The sequence below is a fragment of the Salmo trutta genome, unplaced genomic scaffold (assembly GCF_901001165.1).
Source record: "Salmo trutta unplaced genomic scaffold, fSalTru1.1, whole genome shotgun sequence".
Lineage (NCBI taxonomy): Eukaryota > Metazoa > Chordata > Actinopteri > Salmoniformes > Salmonidae > Salmo > Salmo trutta.
The window spans coordinates 4,496,563-4,520,359 of record NW_021822962.1 but is presented as its reverse complement, the minus strand read 5'-3'; the positions used below and the strand labels follow the sequence as shown (position 1 = coordinate 4,520,359).

At 49.2% G+C, this 23,797-nt stretch overlaps 1 protein-coding gene across 1 annotated transcript in view; it reads left to right on the top strand.

The window, feature by feature from the left end:
* The window catches only part of kif13a (kinesin family member 13A), a 193,686-nt gene that overhangs the window by 139,886 nt on the left and 30,003 nt on the right, over window positions 1-23,797 (top strand). The window contains exons 21-26 of the mRNA XM_029746847.1: window positions 767-931; window positions 6,135-6,311; window positions 8,125-8,276; window positions 8,483-8,615; window positions 10,041-10,187; window positions 14,634-14,669. Of these exons, the coding sequence (XP_029602707.1) occupies window positions 767-931; window positions 6,135-6,311; window positions 8,125-8,276; window positions 8,483-8,615; window positions 10,041-10,187; window positions 14,634-14,669 (810 nt within the window). The remainder of the gene's footprint in view (window positions 1-766; window positions 932-6,134; window positions 6,312-8,124; window positions 8,277-8,482; window positions 8,616-10,040; window positions 10,188-14,633; window positions 14,670-23,797) is intronic.

Sequence of the window (23,797 nt, the reverse complement as noted above, 5' to 3'; positions counted from 1 at the left end):
GGACCTGTTTAGGTCTGTACTGAGGTGTGTTGATGTGCTGGGTCTGTACCCCCTTCTCTGTCTGTACTCTGGACCTGTTTAGGTCTGTACTGAGGTGTGTTGATGTGCTGGGTCTGTACCTCCTTCTCTGTCTGTACTCTGGACCTGTTTAGGTCTGTACTGAGGTGTGTTGATGTGCTGGGTCTGTACCCCCTTCTCTGTCTGTACTCTGGACCTGTTTAGGTCTGTACTGAGGTGTGTTGATGTGCTGGGTCTGTACCCCCTTCTCTGTCTGTACTCTGGACCTGTTTAGGTCTGTACTGAGGTGTGTTGACGTGCTGGGTCTGTACCTCCTTCTCTGTCTGTACTCTGGACCTGTTTAGGTCTGTACTGAGGTGTGTTGATGTGCTGGGTCTGTACCTCCTTCTCTGTCTGTACTCTGGACCTGTTTAGGTCTGTACTGAGGTGTGTTGACGTGCTGGGTCTGTACCTCCTTCTCTGTCTGTACTCTGGACCTGTTTAGGTCTGTACTGAGGTGTGTTGATGTGCTGGGTCTGTACCTCCTTCTCTGTCTGTACTCTGGACCTGTTTAGGTCTGTACTGAGGTGTGTTGATGTGCTGGGTCTGTACCCCCTTCTCTGTCTGTACTCTGGACCTGTTTAGGTCTGTACTGAGGTGTGTTGATGTGCTGGGTCTGTACCTCCTTCTCTGTCTGTACTCTGGACCTGTTTAGGTCTGTACTGAGGTGTGTTGATGTGCTGGGTCTGTACCCCCTGGTGTGTGACAGGTAGCCGGCAGGCTCCACGTAGAGCTGGTGCGTGTCAGCGGGGCGGTGCCGGAGCGGCTGGAGGGAGGAGATGACTCATCAGAGAACTCCAGCGAGAGCAGCATCTACGATGTGATGGACAGTCAGGGAGAGATGGTCCACATGGCCAGGAGACTCTCCTGCAGGGTACGTCTCCTACACTACTACTGTCTGTCTGGGTCCTGGAGGGTTGCTGCCATCACTGTCCTCTGTTCTAACTCCTCACTATATAGAACTGTCCTCTGTTCTAACTCCTCACTATATAGAACTGTTCTCTGTTCTAACTCCTCACTATATAGAACTGTTCTCTGTTCTAACTCCTCACTATATAGAACTGTCCTCTGTTCTAACTCCTCACTATATAGAACTGTCCTCTGTTCTAACTCCTCACTATATAGAACTGTCCTCTGTTCTAACTCCTCACTATATAGAACTTTCCTCTGTTCTAACTCCTCACTATATAGAACTGTCCTCTGTTCTAACTCCTCACTATATAGAACTGTCCTCTGTTCTAACTCCTCACTATATAGAACTGTTCTCTGTTCTAACTCCTCACTATATAGAACTGTCCTCTGTTCTAACTCCTCACTATATAGAACTGTCCTCTGTTCTAACTACCTCCTATATAGAACTGTCCTCTGTTCTAACTCCTCACTATATAGAACTGTCCTCTGTTCTCACTCCTCACTATATAGAACTGTCTCTGTTCTAACTCCTCACTATATAGAACTGTCCTCTGTTCTAACTCCTCACTATATAGAACTGTCTCTGTTCTAACTCCTCACTATATAGAACTGTCCTCTGTTCTAACTCTCCCTGTCCTCTGTTCTAACTCCTCACTATATAGAACTGTTCTCTGTTCTAACTCCTCACTATATAGAACTGTCCTCTGTTCTAACTCCTCACTATATAGAACTGTTCTCTGTTCTAACTCCTCACTATATAGAAACTGTCTCTGTTCTAACTCCTCACTATATAGAACTGTCCTCTGTTCTAACTCCTCACTATATAGAAACTGTTCTCTGTTCTAACTCCTCACTATATAGAACTGTCCTTGTTCTAACTCCTCACTATATAGAACTGTCCTCTGTTCTACTCCTCACTTATAGGAACTGTCTCTCTAACTCCTCACTATATAGAACTGTTCTCTGTTCTAACTCCTCACTATATAGAACTGTCCTCTGTTCTAACTCCTCACTATATAGAACTGTTCTCTGTTCTAACTCCTCACTATATAGAACTGTTCTCTGTTCTAACTCCTCACTATATAGAACTGTCCTCTGTTCTAACTCCTCACTATATAGAACTGTCCTCTGTTCTAACTCCTCACTATATAGAACTGTCCTCTGTTCTAACTCCTCACTATATAGAACTGTCCTCTGTTCTAACTCCTCACTATATAGAACTGTTCTCTGTTCTAACTCCTCACTATATAGAACTGTTCTCTGTTCTAACTCCTCACTATATAGAACTGTTCTCTGTTCTAACTCCTCACTATATAGAACTGTCCTCTGTTCTAACTCCTCACTATATAGAACTGTCCTCTGTTCTAACTCCTCACTATATAGAACTGTTCTCTGTTCTAACTCCTCACTATATAGAACTGTTCTCTGTTCTAACTCCTCACTATATAGAACTGTTCTCTGTTCTAACTCCTCACTATATAGAACTGTTCTCTGTTCTAACTCCTCACTATATAGAACTGTTCTCTGTTCTAACTCCTCACTATATAGAACTGTTCTCTGTTCTAACTCCTCACTATGTAGAACTGTTCTCTGTTCTAACTCCTCACTATGTAGAACTGTTCTCTGTTCTAACTCCTCACTATATAGAACTGTTCTCTGTTCTAACTCCTCAGTATATAGAACTCCTCAGTATATTGAACTCCTCTGTATGTAGAACTCCTCAGTATATAGAACTCCTCAGTATATAGAACTCCTCAGTATATAGAACTCCTCAGTATATAGAACTCCTCAGTATGTAGAACTCCTCAGTATATAGAACTCCTCAGTATATAGAACTCCTCAGTATATAGAACTCCTCAGTATGTAGAACTCCTCAGTATGTAGAACTCCTCAGTATATAGAACTCCTCAGTATATGGAACTCCTCAGTATGTAGAACTCCTCAGTATGTAGAACTCCTCAGTATATAGAACTCCTCAGTATGTAGAACTCCTCAGTATATAGAACTCCTCAGTATATAGAACTCCTCAGTATGTTGATCTGTCCTCTGTTCTAACTCCTCACTATATAGAACTGTCCTCTGTTCTAACTCCTCACTATATAGAACTGTTCTCTGTTCTAACTCTTCACTATATAGAACTGTTCTCTGTTCTAACTCCTCACTATATAGAACTGTCCTCTGTTCTCACTCCTCACTATATAGAACTGTTCTCTGTTCTAACTCCTCACTATATAGAACTGTTCTCTGTTCTAACTCCTCACTATATAGAACTGTTCTCTGTTCTAACTCCTCACTATGTAGAACTGTTCTCTGTTCTAACTCCTCAGTATGTAGAACTGTTCTCTGTTCTAACTCCTCACTATATAGAACTGTTCTCTGTTCTAACTCCTCACTATATAGAACTCCTCAGTATATAGAACTCCTCAGTATGTAGAACTGTTCTCTGTTCTATCTCCTCAGTATATAGAACTCCTCAGTATATAGAACTCCTCAGTATATAGAACTCCTCAGTATGTAGAACTCCTCAGTATATAGAACTCCTCAGTATATAGAACTCCTCAGTATATAGAACTCCTCTGTATGTTGATCTCCTCAGTATGTAGAACTCCTGTATGTAGAACTCCTCAGTATGTAGAACTCCTCAGTATGTAGAACTCCTCAGTATATAGAACTCCTCAGTATATAGATCTGTCCTCTGTTCTAACTCCTCAGTATGTAGAACTCCTCAGTATATAGAACTCCTCAGTATGTAGAACTCCTCAGTATGTAGAACTCCTCAGTATATAGAACTCCTCAGTATATAGAACTCCTCAGTATGTAGAACTCCTCAGTATGTAGAACTCCTCAGTATGTAGAACTCCTCTGTATATAGAACTCCTCAGTATGTAGAACTCCTCAGTATGTAGAACTCCTCAGTATGTAGAACTCCTCAGTATGTAGAACTCCTCAGTATATAAAACTCCTCAGTATATAGAACTCCTCAGTATGTAGAACTCCTCAGTATATAGAACTCCTCAGTATATAGAACTCCTCAGTATGTAGAACTCCTCAGTATGTAGAACTCCTCAGTATATAGAACTCCTCAGTATGTAGAACTCCTCAGTATGTAGAACTCCTCAGTATGTAAAACTCCTCAGTATGTAGAACTCCTCAGTATGTAGAACTCCTCAGTATATAGAACTCCTCAGTATGTAGAACTCCTCAGTATGTAGAACTCCTCAGTATGTAGAACTCCTCAGTATATAGAACTCCTCAGTATGTAGAACTCCTCAGTATATAGAACTCCTCAGTATATAGAACTCCTCAGTATGTAGAACTCCTCAGTATGTAGAACTCCTCAGTATATAGAACTCCTCAGTATATAGAACTCCTCAGTATGTAGAACTCCTCAGTATGTAGAACTCCTCAGTATATAGAACTCCTCAGTATGTAGAACTCCTCAGTATGTAGAACTCCTCAGTATGTAGAACTCCTCAGTATATAGAACTCCTCAGTATGTAGAACTCCTCAGTATATAGAACTCCTCAGTATATAGAACTCCTCAGTATGTTGATCTGTCCTCTGTTCTAACTCCTCACTATATAGAACTGTCCTCTGTTCTAACTCCTCACTATATAGAACTGTTCTCTGTTCTAACTCTTCACTATATAGAACTGTTCTCTGTTCTAACTCCTCACTATATAGAACTGTCCTCTGTTCTCACTCCTCACTATATAGAACTGTTCTCTGTTCTAACTCCTCACTATATAGAACTGTTCTCTGTTCTAACTCCTCACTATATAGAACTGTCTCTGTTCTAACTCCTCACTATGTAGAACTGTTCTCTGTTCTAACTCCTCAGTATGTAGAACTGTTCTCTGTTCTAACTCCTCACTATATAGAACTGTTCTCTGTTCTAACTCCTCACTATATAGAACTCCTCAGTATATAGAACTCCTCAGTATGTAGAACTGTTCTCTGTTCTATCTCCTCAGTATATAGAACTCCTCAGTATATAGAACTCCTCAGTATATAGAACTCCTCAGTATGTAGAACTCCTCAGTATATAGAACTCCTCAGTATATAGAACTCCTCAGTATATAGAACTCCTCTGTATGTTGATCTCCTCAGTATGTAGAACTCCTGTATGTAGAACTCCTCAGTATGTAGAACTCCTCAGTATGTAGAACTCCTCAGTATATAGAACTCCTCAGTATATAGATCTGTCCTCTGTTCTAACTCCTCAGTATGTAGAACTCCTCAGTATGTAGAACTCCTCAGTATGTAGAACTCCTCAGTATATAGAACTCCTCAGTATATAGAACTCCTCAGTATGTAGAACTCCTCAGTATGTAGAACTCCTCAGTATGTAGAACTCCTCTGTATATAGAACTCCTCAGTATGTAGAACTCCTCAGTATGTAGAACTCCTCAGTATGTAGAACTCCTCAGTATATAGAACTCCTCAGTATGTAGAACTCCTCAGTATATAGAACTCCTCAGTATATAGAACTCCTCAGTATATAGAACTCCTCAGTATGTAGAACTCCTCAGTATATAGAACTCCTCAGTATATAGAACTCCTCAGTAGGTAGAACTCCTCAGTATGTAGAACTCCTCAGTATATAGAACTCCTCAGTATGTAGAACTCCTCAGTATGTAGAACTCCTCAGTATGTAGAACTCCTCAGTATGTAGAACTCCTCAGTATATAGAACTCCTCAGTATGTAGAACTCCTCAGTATGTAGAACTCCTCAGTATGTAGAACTCCTCAGTATATAGAACTCCTCAGTATGTAGAACTCCTCAGTATATAGAACTCCTCAGTATGTAGAACTCCTCAGTATATAGAACTCCTCAGTATGTAGAACTCCTCAGTATGTAGAACTCCTCAGTATGTAGAACTCCTCAGTATATAGAACTCCTCAGTATATTGAACTCCTCAGTATATAGAACTCCTCAGTATATAGAACTCCTCAGTATATAGAACTCCTCAGTATATTGAACTCCTCAGTATGTAGAACTCCTCAGTATGTAGAACTCCTCAGTATGTAGAACTCCTCAGTATGTAGAACTCCTCAGTATGTGTCTGTGTGTCTTTCGGAGGATGTGGAATAAACAGGGGAACAGTGGATCTGTGTAGGTTGGACAATAAGGTCATCTTCTTTATGGTGTTTTTCTACTACAGGTGCGTATCAGGGAGGCCACGGGGCTGCCTGTCAACCTGTCCAACTTCGTCTTCTGCCAGTACACCTTCTGGGAGGGGGCGGAGCCTACAGTGGCCCCGCCCATGGTCAGCCCAGACACGCCCACCACGCCCCGCACCCCCGACGCCCAGTTCACCGTCCGCTTCGACCACTGCAAGGTAGGGAACATAGGGTTACAACATTATGGTGACTTTACTAAAATTCCCACGTTTTCCAGAAATCCCCATTGGAGGAATCTGGATTTCCTTCTGATCCCGTCCTGATTTCAGGACTCTTCAACTGGGATTTCTGGAAAACCAATGAATTTTAGAAAAGTTATTTCACATCATCCTCTGCTGGCTGACACTGACGCTGAGGATTCTGGTTGGAATATGTGTGCGTCCCAAATGGCAGTCTGTTCCCTATATAGTTGACTACTTTAGACCAGGGCCCATATGTCACATTATTCTCATGTTTCTGCTCATCGTTGATGTTTGATATAGTATCTCTGTGTAGGACTATGTGATCTGCTCATCGTTGATGTTTGATATAGTATCTCTGTGTGTAGGACTATGTGATCTGCTCATCGTTGATGTTTGATATAGTATCTCTGTGTAGGACTATGTGATCTGCTCATCGTTGATGTTTGATATAGTATCTCTGTGTAGGACTATGTGATCTGCTCATCGTTGATGTTTGATATAGTATCTCTGTGTAGGACTATGTGATCTGCTCATCGTTGATGTTTGATATAGTATCTCTGTGTGTAGGACTATGTGATCTGCTCATCGTTGATGTTTGATATAGTATCTCTGTGTAGGACTATGTGATCTGCTCATCGTTGATGTTTGATATAGTATCTCTGTGTAGGACTATGTGATCTGCTCATCGTTGATGTTTGATATAGTATCTCTGTGTAGGACTATGTGATCTGCTCATCGTTGATGTTTGATATAGTATCTCTGTGTGTAGGACTATGTGATCTGCTCATCGTTGATGTTTGATATAGTATCTCTGTGTGTAGGACTATGTGATCTGCTCATCGTTGATGTTTGATATAGTATCTCTGTGTGTAGGACTGTGTGATCTGCTCATCGTTGATGTTTGATATAGTATCTCTGTGTATAGGACTATGTGATCTGCTCATTGTTGATGTTTGATATAGTATCTCTGTGTAGGACTATGTGATCTGCTCATTGTTGATGTTTGATATAGTATCTCTGTGTAGGACTATGTGATCTGCTCATCGTTGATGTTTGATATAGTATCTCTGTGTAGGACTATGTGATCTGCTCATCGTTGATGTTTGATATAGTATCTCTGTGTAGGACTATGTGATCTACTCATCGTTGATGTTTGATATAGTATCTCTGTGTAGGACTATGTGATCTGCTCATCGTTGATGTTTGATATAGTATCTCTGTGTAGGACTATGTGATCTGCTCATCGTTGATGTTTGATATAGTATCTCTGTGTGTAGGACTATGTGATCTGCTCATCGTTGATGTTTGATATAGTATCTCTGTGTGTAGGACTATGTGATCTGCTCATCGTTGATGTTTGATATAGTATCTCTGTGTGTAGGACTGTGTGATCTGCTCATCGTTGATGTTTGATATAGTATCTCTGTGTATAGGACTATGTGATCTGCTCATTGTTGATGTTTGATATAGTATCTCTGTGTAGGACTATGTGATCTGCTCATCGTTGATGTTTGATATAGTATCTCTGTGTAGGACTATGTGATCTGCTCATCGTTGATGTTTGATATAGTATCTCTGTGTAGGACTATGTGATCTGCTCATCGTTGATGTTTGATATAGTATCTCTGTGTAGGACTATGTGATCTACTCATCGTTGATGTTTGATATAGTATCTCTGTGTGTAGGACTATGTGATCTGCTCATCGTTGATGTTTGATATAGTATCTCTGTGTGTAGGACTATGTGATCTGCTCATCGTTGATGTTTGATATAGTATCTCTGTGTGTAGGACTATGTGATCCATGTGACAGAGGAGTTTTTAGAGTTCATCGCAGATGGGGCGCTGGCCATCGAGGTGTGGGGTCACCGCTGCGCCGGGAACGGACGCTCTCTCTGGGAGCTGGACGCACTGCTGGCCAAGACACGCACACTACGAGACAGGTACACACACAGTGTGTAGAGCACATGTATATGTGTATAATCTCAAGGATACATGAAGGCATGCACCACACACACACACTCACCCATCACATGCTTGTTGTGTGTAAGTAAGGAAGCATTTCACGGTAAGGTCTACACCTGCTGTATTCGGCACATGTGACTAATAAATGTGTGACAAATAGGTCCAATGTGATTTGTCCCTGCAGGTGGAGTGAGGTGTCTCGTCGTATTGAGCTGTGGGTTTCTATCCAGGAGCTGAATGAGCAGGGGGACTACTCTGATGTAGAGATGCAGCCTGGGAAGGACATCGGGACTGGAGGAGTGTTCCAGCTTAGACAGGTAACAGGACAGGGAAGGATATCAGACTGGAGGAGTGTTCCAGCTCAGACAGGTAACAGGACAGGGAAGGACATCAGACTGGAGGAGTGTTCCAGCTCAGACAGGTACTAGGACAGGGAAGGACATCAGACTGGAGGAGTGTTCCAGCTCAGACAGGTAACAGGACAGGGAAGGACATCAGACTGGAGGAGTGTTCCAGCTCAGACAGGTAACAGGACAGGGAAGGACATCAGACTGGAGGAGTGTTCCAGCTCAGACAGGTAACAGGACAGGGAAGGACATCAGACTGGAGGAGTGTTCCAGCTCAGACAGGTAACAGGACAGGGAAGAACATCAGACTGGAGGAGTGTTCCAGCTCAGACAGGTAACAGGACAGGGAAGGACATCAGACTGGAGGAGTGTTCCAGCTCAGACAGGTAACAGGACAGGGAAGGACATCAGACTGGAGGAGTGTTCCAGCTCAGACAGGTACTAGGACAGGGAAGCACATCAGACTGGAGGAGTGTTCCAGCTCAGACAGGTAACAGGACAGGGAAGGACATCAGACTGGAGGAGTGTTCCAGCTCAGACAGGTAACAGGACAGGGAAGGACATCAGACTGGAGGAGTGTTCCAGCTCAGACAGGTAACAGGACAGGGAAGGACATCAGACTGGAGGAGTGTTCCAGCTCAGACAGGTAACAGGACAGGGTAAGGACATCAGACTGGAGGCAGGGTACAGGAAGGACTCAGACTGGAGGAGTGTTCCAGCTCAGACAGGTAATAGGACAGGGAAGGACATCAGACTGGAGGAGTGTTCCAGCTCAGACAGGTAACAGGACAGGGAAGGACATCAGACTGGAGGAGTGTTCCAGCTCAGACAGGTAACAGGACAGGGAAGGACATCAGACTGGAGGAGTGTTCCAGCTCAGACAGGTACTAGGACAGGGAAGGACATCAGACTGGAGGAGTGTTCCAGCTCAGACAGGTAACAGGACAGGGAAGGACATCAGACTGGAGGAGTGTTCCAGCTCAGACAGGTACTAGGACAGGGAAGGACATCAGACTGGGGGAGTGTTCCAGCTCAGACAGGTACTAGGACAGGGAAGGACATCAGACTGGGGGAGTGTTCCAGCTCAGACAGGTACTAGGACAGCACAGACACCAATAAATAAGCAGTGCTAAAGCAACATTTAAAGGGACATTTCACTCATAAAGTATAGTTTGTCAGATGTTTTCAGCCCTTGAAAGTAGAGTGATGTGGAGATGAAGCCAGGTCCCATGACATCGGTTGTGTAGATCCAGTAAATGCCTCATTGACTCAATCCCCAAATGAAGAGGAAAGATGAGCGCCGTCTAATTTCCTGGTTTTCTTCTGTGTTTCTCTTCATTGTAATTGGCCGTCTGTATGCTAAGCAGGTTATATGGATGGTGTGTATGTTCTCAGGGTCACTCGCGCAGGCTGCAGGTGTGTGTGAAGCAGGTGCAGGACTCTGGGACTCTGCCTCTGCTGGTGGAGGCTGTTCTGTCTGTCTCTATCGGCTGTGTGTCAGCACGCTCCACCAAGCTACAGAGACCCCTGGACAGCTACCAGGTCAGTGGTACACACACACTACTACACAGTTACATGTACACACACCACTACACAATCACACACAGCATATTTCTATAATAAGAGTTTGTAAGAGATGTGTCAGTGTGGCAATGTTGTATATCAGATTTGCTTCCTCTTTATAATATACTGTGGTGTTATATGTGCTGTATTGGTCAAGGAGACTCATGTATCGTGGTGATGGTGGTGGTGGTGATGGAGGTGGTGGTGGAGGTGGTTGTGGTGATGATGGTGGTTGTGGTGATGATGGTGGTTGTGGTGATGATGGTGGTGTTGGTGATGATGGTGGTTGTGGTGATGATGATGTTGGTGATGATGTTGGTGATGGTGATGTTGGTGATGGTGATGATGATGGTGGTGTTGGTGATGATGGTGGTTGTGGTGATGATGATGGTTGTGGTGGTGTTGGTGATGATGGTGGTGTTGGTGATGATGGTGGTGGTGGTGATGATGATGTTGGTGATGATGTTGGTGATGATGATGGTGGTGATGGTGGTTGTGGTGGTGATGATGATGGTGGTGATGGTGGTTGTGGTGGTGATGATGATGATGGAGGTGGTGGTGATGATGGTGGTTGTGGTGATGATGATGATGGAGGTGGTGGGGATGTTGGTGATGATGATGGTGGTTGTGATGGTGATGTTGGTGATGATGGTGATGATGATGGTGGTGGTTAGACGATGGTGGTGGTGGTGGTGATGATGGTGGTTAGATGGTGATGGTGGTGGTGGTGGTGGTTAGATGGTGGTGGTTAGACGGTGGTGGTGGTGGTGGTGGTTAGAAGGTGGTGGTGGTGGTGGTGGTTAGACGGTGGTGGTGGTGGTGATGATGGTGGTGGTGGTGGTTAGACGGTGGTGGTGGTGGTGGTTAGACGGTGGTGGTGGTTAGACGGTGGTGGTGGTGGTGGTGGTGATGGTGGTTAGACGGTGGTGATGGTGGTGGTGGTGGTGGTGATGATGGTGGTGGTTAGATGGTGGTGATGGTGGTGGTGGTGGTTAGACGGTGGTGGTGATGGTGGTGGTGGTTAGACGGTGGTGGTGGTGGTGGTGATGATGGTGGTGGTTAGACGGTGATGATGGTGGTGGTTAGACGGTGGTGATGGTGGTGGTGATGATGGTGGTGGTTAGACGGTGGTGATGGTGGTGGTTAGACGGTGGTGGTGGTGGTGGTTAGACGGTGGTGATGGTGGTGGTGGTGGTGGTGGTGGTGATGATGGTGGTGGTTAGACGGTGGTGATGGTGTTGGTTAGACGGTTGTGGTGGTGGTGATGGTGTTGGTGGTTAGACGGTGGTGGTGGTGGTTAGACGGTGGTGGTGGTGATGATGGTGGTGATTAGACGGTGGTGATGGTGGTGGTGGTGGTGGTGGTGGTGATGATGGTGGTGGTTAGACGGTGGTGATGGTGTTGGTTAGACGGTTGTGGTGGTGGTGATGGTGTTGGTGGTTAGACGGTGGTGATGGTGGTGGTGGTGGTGGTGATGATGGTGGTGGTTAGACGGTGGTGGTGGTGGTGATGGTGATGGTGTTGGTGGTTAGACGGTGGTGATGGTGGTGGTGGTGGTGGTGGTGGTTAGACGGTGGTGGTGGTGGTGGTGGTGGTGGTGATGATGGTGGTGGTTAGACGGTGGTGGTGGTGGTGGTGGTGGTGGTTAGACGGTGGTGGTGGTGATGATGGTGGTGATTAGACGGTGGTGATGGTGGTGGTGGTGGTGGTGGTGGTTAGACGGTGGTGGTGGTTTAGTGGTGGTGGTGGTGGTGGTGGTTAGACGGTGGTGGTGATGGTGGTGGTGTTGGTGGTGTGACTAGCTGTGGTGATTCTGGTTCTGGGCCTACTGACATGGCTAAATCATGGGCTGCTGTAAATCTAATGAATGTTGCAGAATGTATGGGTTCATATTACTGTAACACACAGACACACACACACAGACACACACACACAGAGACACACACTCAGACACACACAGAGACACACACACACACACCAGGCCCTGGGATGAGACTGTAGCACTAGACTACAGTTCTACTGCCTAATGGTGGACTGGAGATATCTACAGTATTACAATACTGTACTGTGTATCTGGACATGATGAAATCCTAGCAGTAATCAATCTCTGCATCCTGTAGTTTTCAGATGGAGGATCCTTAGACTATCATGTCAAAGCTGTCTGGTGTAGGGAAGGAAAGGTGCCAGTCATCAATTATTCCACTGGAGGGAGACATCTGTAGAATGATGGAACCATAGAAATATATTCATCTGCTGTGTAGAATGTAGAAAAGTCAACATATTTGTCTGTTGTGTATCAATCGAATCCACTGAGTGATCTGATTAGGCTATCCTCTAGTTGGACTACAATTTTTCACCTTAAGTTGACTACAGCGTTTCCGCTGCAGTCATTTTAGCTGTGGCGCTGCGCCACACCAAAATCGTTGCGGCCACACCCCCAAAAAATATGTAACATAATATGTAACAAATATTTCTGCCGAGGCGCACTTGAAGAGGCTAGAACATTCTACATTCACTTTTCCTCTTCAAGCAAAACAAGTCATGAATAGAATCTATATACAGTTGAGGTTGGAAGTTTACATACACTTAGGTTGGAGTCATTAAAACTCGATTTTCAACTACTCCACAAAGTTCTTGTTAACAAACTATAGTTTTGACAAGTCGGTTAGGACATCTACTTTGTGCATGACACAAGTAATTGTTCCAACAATTGTTTACAGACTTATAATTAATTTGTAATTAACTGTATCACAAGTCCAGCTGGTCAGAAGTTTACATACACTAAGTTGACTGTGCCTTTAAAAACCTTGGAAAATTCCAGAAAATGATGTCATGGCTTTAGAAGCTTCTGATAGGCTAATTGACATCATTTGAGTCAATTGGAGGTGTACCTGTGGATGTATTTCAAGGACTACCTTCAAACTCAGTGCCTCTGTTTGACATCATGGGAAAATCAAAAGAAATCAGCCAAGACCTCAGAAAAAATAATTGTAGACCTCAACCTTCCAAACACCTGAAGGTTCCACGTTCATCTGTACAAACAATAGTACGCAAGTATAAAGACCATGGGACCACGCAGCCGTCATACCGCTCATAAAGGAGACGTGTTCTGTCTCCTAGAGATGAACGTACTTTGGTGCGAAAAGTGCAAATCAATCCCAGAACAACAGCAAAGGACCTTGTGAAGATGCTGGAGGAAACAGGTACAAAAGTATCTATAGCCACAGTAAAACGAGTCCTATATCGACATAACCTGAAAGGCCGCTCAGCAAGGAAGAAGCCACTGCTCCAAAACCCCCATAAAAAAGCCAGACTACGGTTTGCAACTGCACATGGGGGCAAAGATTATACTTTTTGGAGAAATGACCTCTGGTCTGATGAAACAAAAATAAAACTGTTTGGCCATAATAACCATTGTTTTGTTTGGAGGAAAAAGGGGGAGGCTTGCAAGCCAAAGAACACCATCCCAACCGTGAGGCACGGGGGTGGCAGCATCATGTTGTGGGGGTGCTTTGCTGCAGGAGGGACTGGTGCACTTCACAAAATAGATGCTTTTGAACCCTAAGTTTTTTGAGGGGTAAAGGTCCACCCTACCTCAAAATCATGTTTTGGGAGTGACTTTAAAAAAATATATGAGACAGATTCCACTTTTAGAGTAGTGGCAACCAGGGAAAATGGTGACTTGAAGTGGTTTCTGTGAGAAGTACAGGCAGGGGGCGTGTTACCCCACGTCACCCTAACAGGTAGGCCTACATTATATGGGACATCAAATGCATCAACAGGATGCTATCTAGTTAAAAGATCACATCTGAGATCTAGCTAATGATTAGACCAACAGGGTAAATGCAGATAGACAACCCCGTTCTTCAGCCTATTTATTTACAGCCACTATGCTGCATCAGTTGGGCTACAGGGGATAATGCCTATTGTTAATAGCATGCCTGATCATATGGACCATGTATCGGCTGTATGCCTGGTCCAGTATGTTATTGGGATTATTTCTGGAGATGGAAATGATATTTTACATGGTGTCAGCATCATTTTATGTCGATTCATTTTGGAGTACGATGTCCTTTTAAAAAGTCACCAGAACTGAGCTTCTCAGTCATTCTACATACAAATGATCTGGGAGGTCATTTTTATGTAGAAGGACCAAGAAGCAGCCTTTTACCCCCACTGCTACACACACTTCCAGAGGAAAAAGAACCATGTGATTAGTCAGCCAGTGACATCTCCAGGCCACTGACCCTTACCCAGAGTTGTAGTGGATTTACATTTGACATTTTGGTCATTTAGCAGACGCTCTTATCCAGAGCGTCTTGCAGACAGTGGAGAGGTGTGTAGGCTACTCCTGTCTGTCTGTCTGCCTGTCTGTCTGCCTGACTGACTGAGTGTACTGTACTGTGCTGTATTCTGTCCTGCCAGAGGGAGGAAGAGGATGGAGATATGGATAGTTATCAGGTATACTGTAACTCCTCAGTCTGCTGTTGCTGCTGCTGCTGCTGCTGCATGATGGATGGTGCTGCCTCCTACTACAGCGAGGGTAGCAACATTCCCACAACTTAAACTAAAATCCTAGGTTTTCCAGATGGAATAAACAGGAAATCCAGGCATCGTCCAACTGGGATTTCTGGAAAACCTTGGAATTGTTTTAGATTTCCCAGAAATGTTCAACCCCTAACTACTGCCAATGATGATGACGAGGCATGATGGATGGAAACCAGCTTCTGGTCATGTGCTTGCAGACAGTGGGCGCCACTAAGAAGGAATGCAGGGGGTGGGAAACAGGAGACAGGAGACTAGAGGAGTAGGGGGTAGGAGACTAGAGGAGTAGGGGGTAGGAGACAGGAGACTAGAGGAGTAGGGGGTAGGAGACAGGACAGTAGAGGAGTAGGGGGTAGGAGACAGGAGACTAGAGGAGTAGGGGGTAGGAGACAGGAGGCTAGAGGAGTAGGAGACAGGAGACTAGAGGGGTAGGGGGTAGGAGACAGGAGACTACATGAGTAGGGGGTAGGAGACAGGAGACTAGAGGAGTAGGGGGTAGGAGACAGGAGGCAAGAGGAGTAGGGGGTAGGAGACTAGAGGAGTAGGGGATAGGAAACAGGAGTAGGGGGTAGGAGACAGGAGACTAGAGGAGTAGGGGGTAGGAGACTAGAGGAGTAGGGGATAGGAAACAGGAGTAGGGGTAGGAGACAGGAGACTAGAGGGGTAGGAGACAGGAGACTAGAGGAGTAGGGGGTAGGAGACAGGAGACTAGAGGAGTAGGGGGTAGGAGACAGGAGACTAGAGGAGTAGGGGGTAGGAGACAGGACAGTAGAGGAGTAGGGGGTAGGAGACAGGAGACTAGAGGAGTAGGGGGTAGGAGACAGGAGGGCTAGAGGAGTAGGAGACAGGAGACTAGAGGGGTAGGGGGTAGGAGACAGGAGACTACATGAGTAGGGGGTAGGAGACAGGAGACTAGAGGAGTAGGGGGTAGGAGACAGGACAGTAGAGGAGTAGGGGGTAGGAGACAGGAGACTAGAGGAGTAGGGGGTAGGAGACAGGAGGCTAGAGGAGTAGGAGACAGGAGACTAGAGGGGTAGGGGGTAGGAGACAGGAGACTACATGAGTAGGGGGTAGGAGACAGGAGACTAGAGGAGTAGGGGGTAGGAGACAGGAGGCAAGAGGAGTAGGGGGTAGGAGACTAGAGGAGTAGGGGATAGGAAACAGGAGTAGGGGGTAGGAGACAGGAGACTAGAGGAGTAGGGGGTAGGAGACTAGAGGAGTAGGGGATAGGAAACAGGAGTAGGGGGTAGGAGACAGGAGACTAGAGGGGTAGGAGACAGGAGACTAGAGGAGTAGGGGGTAGGAGACAGCAGGCTAGAGGAGTAGGGGATAGGAGACAGGAGGCTAGAGGAGTAGGGGGTAGGAGACAGGAGACTAGGGGTAGGAGATAGGAGACTAGAGGAGTAGGGGGTAGGAGACAGGAGGCTAGAGGGGTAGGAGACAGGAGACTAGAGGAGTAGGGGGTAGGAGACAGGAGGCTAGAGGAGTAGGGTGGGTAGGAGACTAGAGGGGTAGGGGGTAGGAGACAGGAGACTAGAGGGGTAGGAGACAGGAGACTAGAGGAGTAGGGGGTAGGAGACAGGAGGCTAGAGGGGTAGGAGTCAGGAGACTAGAGGAGTAGGGGGTAGGAGACAGGAGGCTAGAGGGGTAGGGGATAGGAAACAGGAGGCTAGAGGAGTAGGAGACAGGAGACTAGAGGAGTAGGGGGGTAGGAGACAGGAGACTAGAGGAGTAGGGGGTAGGAGACTAGAGGAGTAGGGGATAGGAAACAGGAGTAGGGGGTAGGAGACAGGAGACTACAGGAGTAGGGGGTAGGAGACAGGAGGCTAGAGGGGTAGGAGTCAGGAGACTAGAGGGTAGGGGGTAGGAGACAGGAGGCTAGAGGGGTAGGGGATAGGAAACAGGAGGCTAGAGGAGTAGGAGACAGGAGACTAGAGGAGTAGGGGGTAGGAGGACAGGAGGACTAGAGGAGTAGGGGGTAGGAGACTAGAGGAGTAGGGGATAGGAAACAGGAGTAGGGGGTAGGAGACAGGAGACTACAGGAGTAGGGGGTAGGAGACTAGAGGAGTAGGGGGTAGGAGACAGGAGACGAGAGGGGTAGGGTGTAGGAGACAGGAGGCTAGAGGAGTAGGGGGTAGGAGACTAGAGGGGTAGGGGGTAGGAGACAGGAGACTAGAGGGGTAGGAGACAGGAGACTAGAGGAGTAGGGGGGTAGGAGACAGGAGGCTAGAGGAGTAGGGGGTAGGAGACAGGAGGCTAGAGGAGTAGGGGGTAGGAGACAGGAGACTAGAGGAGTAGGGGGTAGGAGACAGGAGACTAGAGGAGTAGGGGGTAGGAGACAGGAGACTAGAGGGGTAGGAGACAGGAGACTAGAGGGGTAGGAGACAGGAGACTAGAGGGGTAGGAGACAGGAGACTAGAGGGGTAGGAGACAGGAGACTAGAGGGGTAGGAGACAGGAGACTAGAGGAGTAGGAGACAGGAGACTAGAGGAGTAGGGGATAGGAGACAGGAGGCTAGAGGAGTAGGGGGTAGGAGACAGGAGACTAGAGGGGTAGGAGACAGGAGACTAGAGGGGTAGGAGACAGGAGACTAGAGGAGTAGGGGTAGGAGAAGAGCTAGAGGAGTAGGGGATAGGAGACAGGAGGCTAGAGGAGTAGGGGGTAGGAGACAGGAGACTAGAGGGGTAGGAGACAGGAGGCTAGAGGAGTAGGGGGTAGGAGACAGGAGACTAGAGGGGTAGGAGACAGGAGACTAGAGGAGTAGGAGACAGGAGACTAGAGGGGTAGGAGACAGGAGACTAGAGGAGTAGGGGGTAGGAGACAGGAGGCTAGAGGAGTAGGAGACTAGAGGAGTAGGGGGTAGGAGACAGGAGACTAGAGGGGTAGGAGACAGGAGACTAGAGGAGTAGGAGACAGGAGACTAGAGGGGTAGGAGACAGGAGACTAGAGGGGTAGGGGGTAGGAGACAGGAGACTAGAGGAGTAAGAGACAGGAGACTAGAGGAGTAGGGGGTAGGAGACAGGAGACTAGAGGAGTAGGGGGTAGGAGACAGGAGACTAGAGGAGTAGGAGACAGGAGACAGGAGGCTAGAGGGGTAGGGGATAGGAAACAGGAGGCTAGAGGAGTAGGAGACAGGAGACTAGAGGAGTAGGGGGTAGGAGACAGGAGACTAGAGGAGTAGGGGGTAGGAGACAGGAGGCTAGAGGAGTAGGGGGTAGGAGACTAGAGGAGTAGGGGATAGGAAACAGGAGTAGGGGGTAGGAGACTAGAGGAGTAGGGGGTAGGAGACTAGAGGAGTAGGGGATAGGAAACAGGAGTAGGGGGTAGGAGACAGGAGACTACAGGAGTAGGGGGTAGGAGACAGGAGGCTAGAGGAGTAGGGGGTAGGAGACAGGAGACTAGAGGAGTAGGGGGTAGGAGACAGGAGGCTAGAGGAGTAGGGGGTAGGAGACTAGAGGAGTAGGAGATAGGAAACAGGAGTAGGGGGTAGGAGACTAGAGGAGTAGGGGGTAGGAGACTAGAGGAGTAGGGGATAGGAAACAGGAGGCTAGAGGAGTAGGAGACAGGAGACTAGAGGAGTAGGGGGTAGGAGACAGGAGACTAGAGGAGTAGGGGGTAGGAGACAGGAGGCTAGAGGAGTAGGGGGGTAGGAGACTAGAGGAGTAGGGATAGGAAACAGGAGTAGGGGGTAGGAGACTAGAGGCGTAGGGTGGTAGGATGACTAGGGAGTCAGTGTGGTGATGATAGTGGAAACAGGAGTAGGCGGGTGTAGGAGACAGGAGACTACATGGAAGTAGGGGGGTCGGAGGACAGGAGGCGTATGAGGAGTAGGGGGGTAGGAGACAGCGAGCCCTAGAGGAGTAGGGGTTAGGAGACAGGAGACGCGAGGGCGTTAGGGTTGTCGGAGACAGGAGGCTAGCGGGTAGGGGGTAGGAGACAGGAGGACTAGAGGGGTAGGAGACAGAGGAGACTAGAGGAGAGGGGGTCGGGAGTAGGAGGACAGGAGGCTAGAGGAGTAGGGGGTAGGAGACAGGAGGCTAGAGGAGAGTAGGGGTAGGGAGACAGGAGGACTAGAGGAGTCGGGGGTAGGAGGACAGGAAGACTAGGGGAGACTAGAGGTGGTAGGAGGACAGGAGACTAGAGGGGTAGGAGACAGGAGACTAGAGGGGTAGGAGACAGGAGACTAGAGGGGTAGGAGACAGGAGACTAGAGGAGTAGGGACAGGAGACTAGAGGGGTAGGAGACAGGAGACTAGAGGGGTAGGGGGTAGGAGACAGGAGACTAGAGGAGTAAGAGACAGGAGACTAGAGGAGTAGGGGGTAGGAGACAGGAGACTAGAGGAGTAGGAGACAGGAGACTAGAGTAGGGGGTAGGAGACAGGAGGCTAGAGGGGTAGGAGACAGGAGACTAGAGGAGTAGGGGGTAGGAGACAGGAGACTAGAGGGGTAGGAGACAGGAGGCTAGAGGGGTAGGAGACAGGAGACTAGAGGAGTAGGGGGTAGGAGACAGGAGGCTAGAGGAGTAGGGGGTAGGAGACAGGAGACTAGAGGGGTAGGAGACAGGAGACTAGAGGAGTAGGGGGTAGGAGACAGGAGACTAGAGGGGTAGGAGACAGGAGGCTAGAGGAGTAGGGGGTAGGAGACAGGAGACTAGAGGGGTAGGAGACAGGAGACTAGAGGAGTAGGGGGTAGGAGACAGGAGACTAGAGGAGTAGGGGGTAGGAGACAGGAGGCTAGAGGGGTAGGAGACTAGAGGAGTAGGGGGGTAGGAGACAGGAGGCTAGAGGGGTAGGAGACTAGAGGAGTAGGGGGTAGGAGACAGGAGACTAGAGGGGTAGGAGGAGACTAGAGGAGTAGGGGGTAGGAGACTAGAGGAGTAGGAGACAGGAGTCTAGAGGGGTAGGAGACAGGAGGCTAGAGGAGTAGGGGGTAGGAGACAGGAGACTAGAGGAGTAGGGGGGGAGTAGGGGGGAGGCTAGAGGAGTAGGGGGTAGGAGACTAGAGGGGTAGGGGGTAGGAGACAGGAGGCTAGAGGGGTAGGAGACAGGAGGCTAGAGGAGTAGGGGGTAGGAGACAGGAGGCTAGAGGGGTAGGAGACAGGAGACTAGAGGGGTAGGAGACAGGAGGCTAGAGGAGTAGGGGGTAGGAGACAGGAGACTAGAGGAGTAGGGGGTAGGAGACAGGAGACTAGAGGAGTAGGGGGGAGGAGACAGGAGGCTAGAGGAGTAGGAGACAGGGAGGCTAGAGGAGTAGGGGGTAGGAGACAGGAGGCTAGAGGGGTAGGAGACAGGAGGCTAGAGGAGTAGGGGGGTAGGAGACAGGAGACTAGAGGGGTAGGAGTACAGGAGGCTAGAGGAGTAGGGGGTAGGAGACTAGAGGGGTAGGAGACAGGAGACTAGAGGAGTAGGGGGTAGGAGACAGGAGACTAGAGGGGTAGGAGACAGGACGGCTAGAGGAGTAGGGGGTTAGGAGACAGGAGACTAGAGGGGTAGGAGACAGGAGACTAGAGGAGTAGGGGGTAGGAGACAGGAGACTAGAGGGAGTAGGGGGTAGGAGACAGGAGGCTAGAGGGGTAGGAGACTAGAGGAGTAGGGGTAGGAGACAGGAGGGCTAGAGGGGTAGGAGACTAGAGGAGTAGGGGGTAGGAGACGGAGACTAGAGGAGTAGGAGACTAGAGGAGTAGGGGGTAGGAGACTAGGGAGTAGGAGACAGGAGACTAGAGGGGTAGGAGGACAGGAGGCTGAGGAGTAGGGGGTAGGAGACAGGAGGCTAGAGAGTAGGGGTAGGAGGCAGGAGACTAGAGGGTAGGAGACAGGAGGCTAGAGGTAGGGGGGTAGGAGACAGGAGGCTAGAGGGGTAGGAGACAGGAGGCTAGAGGAGTAGGGGGTAGGAGGACAGGGACTAGAGGAGTAGGACAGGAGACTAGAGGAGTAGGGGGTAGGAGACAGGAGGCTAGAGGAGTAGGGGGTAGGAGACAGGAGACTAGAGGGGTAGGAGAAGGAGGCTAGGAGTAGGGGGTAGGAGACAGGAGCTAGAGGGGTAGGAGACAGGAGGCTAGGAGTAGGGGTTAGGAGACAGAGACTAGAGGGGTAGGAGACAGGAGGCTAGAGGAGTAGGAGACAGGAGACTAGAGGAGTAGGGGGTAGGAGACAGGAGACTAGAGGGGTAGGAGACAGGAGGCTAGAGGGGTAGGAGACAGGAGGCTAGAGGAGTAGGGGGTAGGAGGCAGGAGACTAGAGGGGTAGGAGACAGGAGGCTAGAGGAGTAGGGGGTAGGAGACAGGAGGCTAGAGGGGTAGGAGGCAGGAGACTAGAGGGGTAGGAGCCAGGAAGGCTTAGAGGAGTAGGGGGTAGGAGACAGGAGACTAGAGGGAGGTAGGGGGTTATAGGAGACAGGAGACTATGAGGAGTAGGGGGGAGGAGCAGGAGGCTAGAGGAGTAGGAGACAGGGAGGACTAGGATGAAGTAGAGAGGGGTAGGAGACAGGAGGTAGAGGGGTAGGAGCACAGGAGGCTTAGAGGAGTAGGGGGTAGGAGACAGGAGACTAGAGGGGTAGGAGACAGGAGGCTAGAGGAGTAGGGGTAGGAGACTAGAGGGGTAGGAGAAAGGAGACTAGAGGAGTAGGGGGTAGGAGACAGGAGACTAGAGGGGTAGGAGACAGGAGGCTAGAGGAGTAGGGGGTAGGAGACAGGAGGCTAGAGGGGGTAGGAGACAGGAGACTAGAGGAGTAGGGGGTAGGAGACAGGAGACTAGAGGAGTAGGGGGTAGGAGACAGGAGGCTAGAGGGGTAGGAGACTAGAGGAGTAGGGGGTAGGAGACAGGAGGCTAGAGGGGTAGGAGACTAGAGGAGTAGGGGGTAGGAGACAGGAGACTAGAGGGGTAGGAGACTAGAGGAGTAGGGGGTAGGAGACTAGAGGAGTAGGAGACAGGAGACTAGAGGGGTAGGAGACAGGAGGCTAGAGGAGTAGGGGGTAGGAGACAGGAGGCTAGAGGAGTAGGGGGTAGGAGGCAGGAGACTAGAGGGGTAGGAGACAGGAGGCTAGAGGAGTAGGGGGTAGGAGACAGGAGGCTAGAGGGGTAGGAGACAGGAGGCTAGAGGAGTAGGGGGTAGGAGACAGGAGACTAGAGGAGTAGGGAGACAGGAGACTAGAGGAGTAGGGGTAGGAGACAGGAGGCTAGAGGAGTAGGGGGTAGGAGACAGGAGACTAGAGGGGTAGGAGACAGGAGGCTAGAGGAGTAGGGGGTAGGAGACAGGAGGCTAGAGGGGTAGGAGACAGGAGGCTAGAGGAGTAGGGGTTAGGAGACAGGAGACTAGAGGGGTAGGAGACAGGAGGCTAGAGGAGTAGGAGACAGGAGACTAGAGGAGTAGGGGGTAGGAGACAGGAGACTAGAGGGGTAGGAGACAGGAGGCTAGAGGGGTACGGGACAGGAGACTAGAGGAGTAGGAGACAGGAGACTAGAGGAGTAGGAGACTAGAGGGGTAGGAGACAGGAGGCTAGAGGAGTAGGGGGTAGGAGACAGGAGACTAGAGGAGTAGGGGGTAGGAGACAGGAGACTAGAGGAGTAGGGGGTAAGAGACAGGAGACTAGAGGAGTAGGGGGTAGGAGACAGGAGACTAGAGGAGTAGGAGACAGGAGACTAGAGTAGGGGGTAGGAGACAGGAGGCTAGAGGGGTAGGAGACAGGAGACTAGAGGAGTAGGGGGTAGGAGACAGGAGGCTAGAGGAGTAGGGGGTAGGAGACAGGAGACTAGAGGGGTAGGAGACAGGAGGACTAGAGGAGTAGGGGGTAGGAGACAGGAGACTAGAGGGGTAGGAGACAGGAGGCTAGAGGAGTAGGGGGTAGGAGACAGGAGACTAGAGGGGGTAGGAGACTAGAGGAGTAAGGGGTAGGAGACTAGAGGAGTAGGAGACAGGAGACTAGAGGGGTAGGAGACAGGAGGCTAGAGGAGTAGGGGGTAGGAGACAGGAGACTAGAGGAGTAGGGGGGAGTAGGGGGGAGGCTAGAGGAGTAGGGGGTAGGAGACTAGAGGGGTAGGGGTAGGAGACAGGAGAGTAGAGGGGTAGGAGACAGGAGGCTAGAGGAGTAGGGGGGTAGGAGTCAGGAGGCTAGAGGGGTAGGAGACAGGAGGCTAGAGGAGTAGGGGGTAGGAGACAGGAGGCTAGAGGGGTAGGAGACAGGAGGCTAGAGGAGTAGGGGGTAGGAGGCAGGAGACTAGAGGGGTAGGAGACAGGAGGCTAGAGGAGTAGGGGGGTAGGAGACAGGAGGCTAGAGGGGTAGGAGACAGGAGGCTAGAGGAGTAGGGGGTAGGAGACAAGAGGCTAGAGGGGTAGGAGACAGGAGACTAGAGGGGTAGGAGACAGGAGGCTAGAGGAGTAGGGGGTAGGAGACAGGAGACTAGAGGAGTAGGGGGTAGGAGACAGGAGACTAGAGGAGTAGGGGGGAGGAGACAGGAGGCTAGAGGAGTAGGAGACAGGAGGCTAGAGGAGTAGGGGGTAGGAGACAGGAGGCTAGAGGGGTAGGAGACAGGAGGCTAGAGGGGTAGGAGACAGGAGACTAGAGGAGTAGGAGACAGGAGACTAGAGGGGTAGGAGACAGGAGGCTAGAGGAGTAGGGGGTAGGAGACAGGAGACTAGAGGAGTAGGGGGTAGGAGACAGGAGGCTAGAGGAGTAGGGGGTAGGAGACAGGAGGCTAGGGAGGTAGGAGACAGGAGGAGAGGGGTAGGAGACAGGAGGCTAGAGGAGGTAGGGGGGGTAGGAGACAGGAGACTAGAGGGGTAGGAGACAGGAGGCAGGCAGAGGGAGTAGGGGGTGGAGGACTAGAGGGGTAGGAGACAGGAGGCTAGAGGAGTAGGGGGTAGGAGACTAGAGGGGTAGGAGACAGGAGACTAGAGGGGAAGGAGACAGGAGGCTAGAGGGGTAGGAGACAGGAGGCTAGAGGAGTAGGGGGTAGGAGACAGGAGACTAGAGGGGTAGGAGACAGGAGGCTAGAGGAGTAGGAGACAGGAGGCTAGAGGAGTAGGGGGTAGGAGACAGGAGGCTAGGGA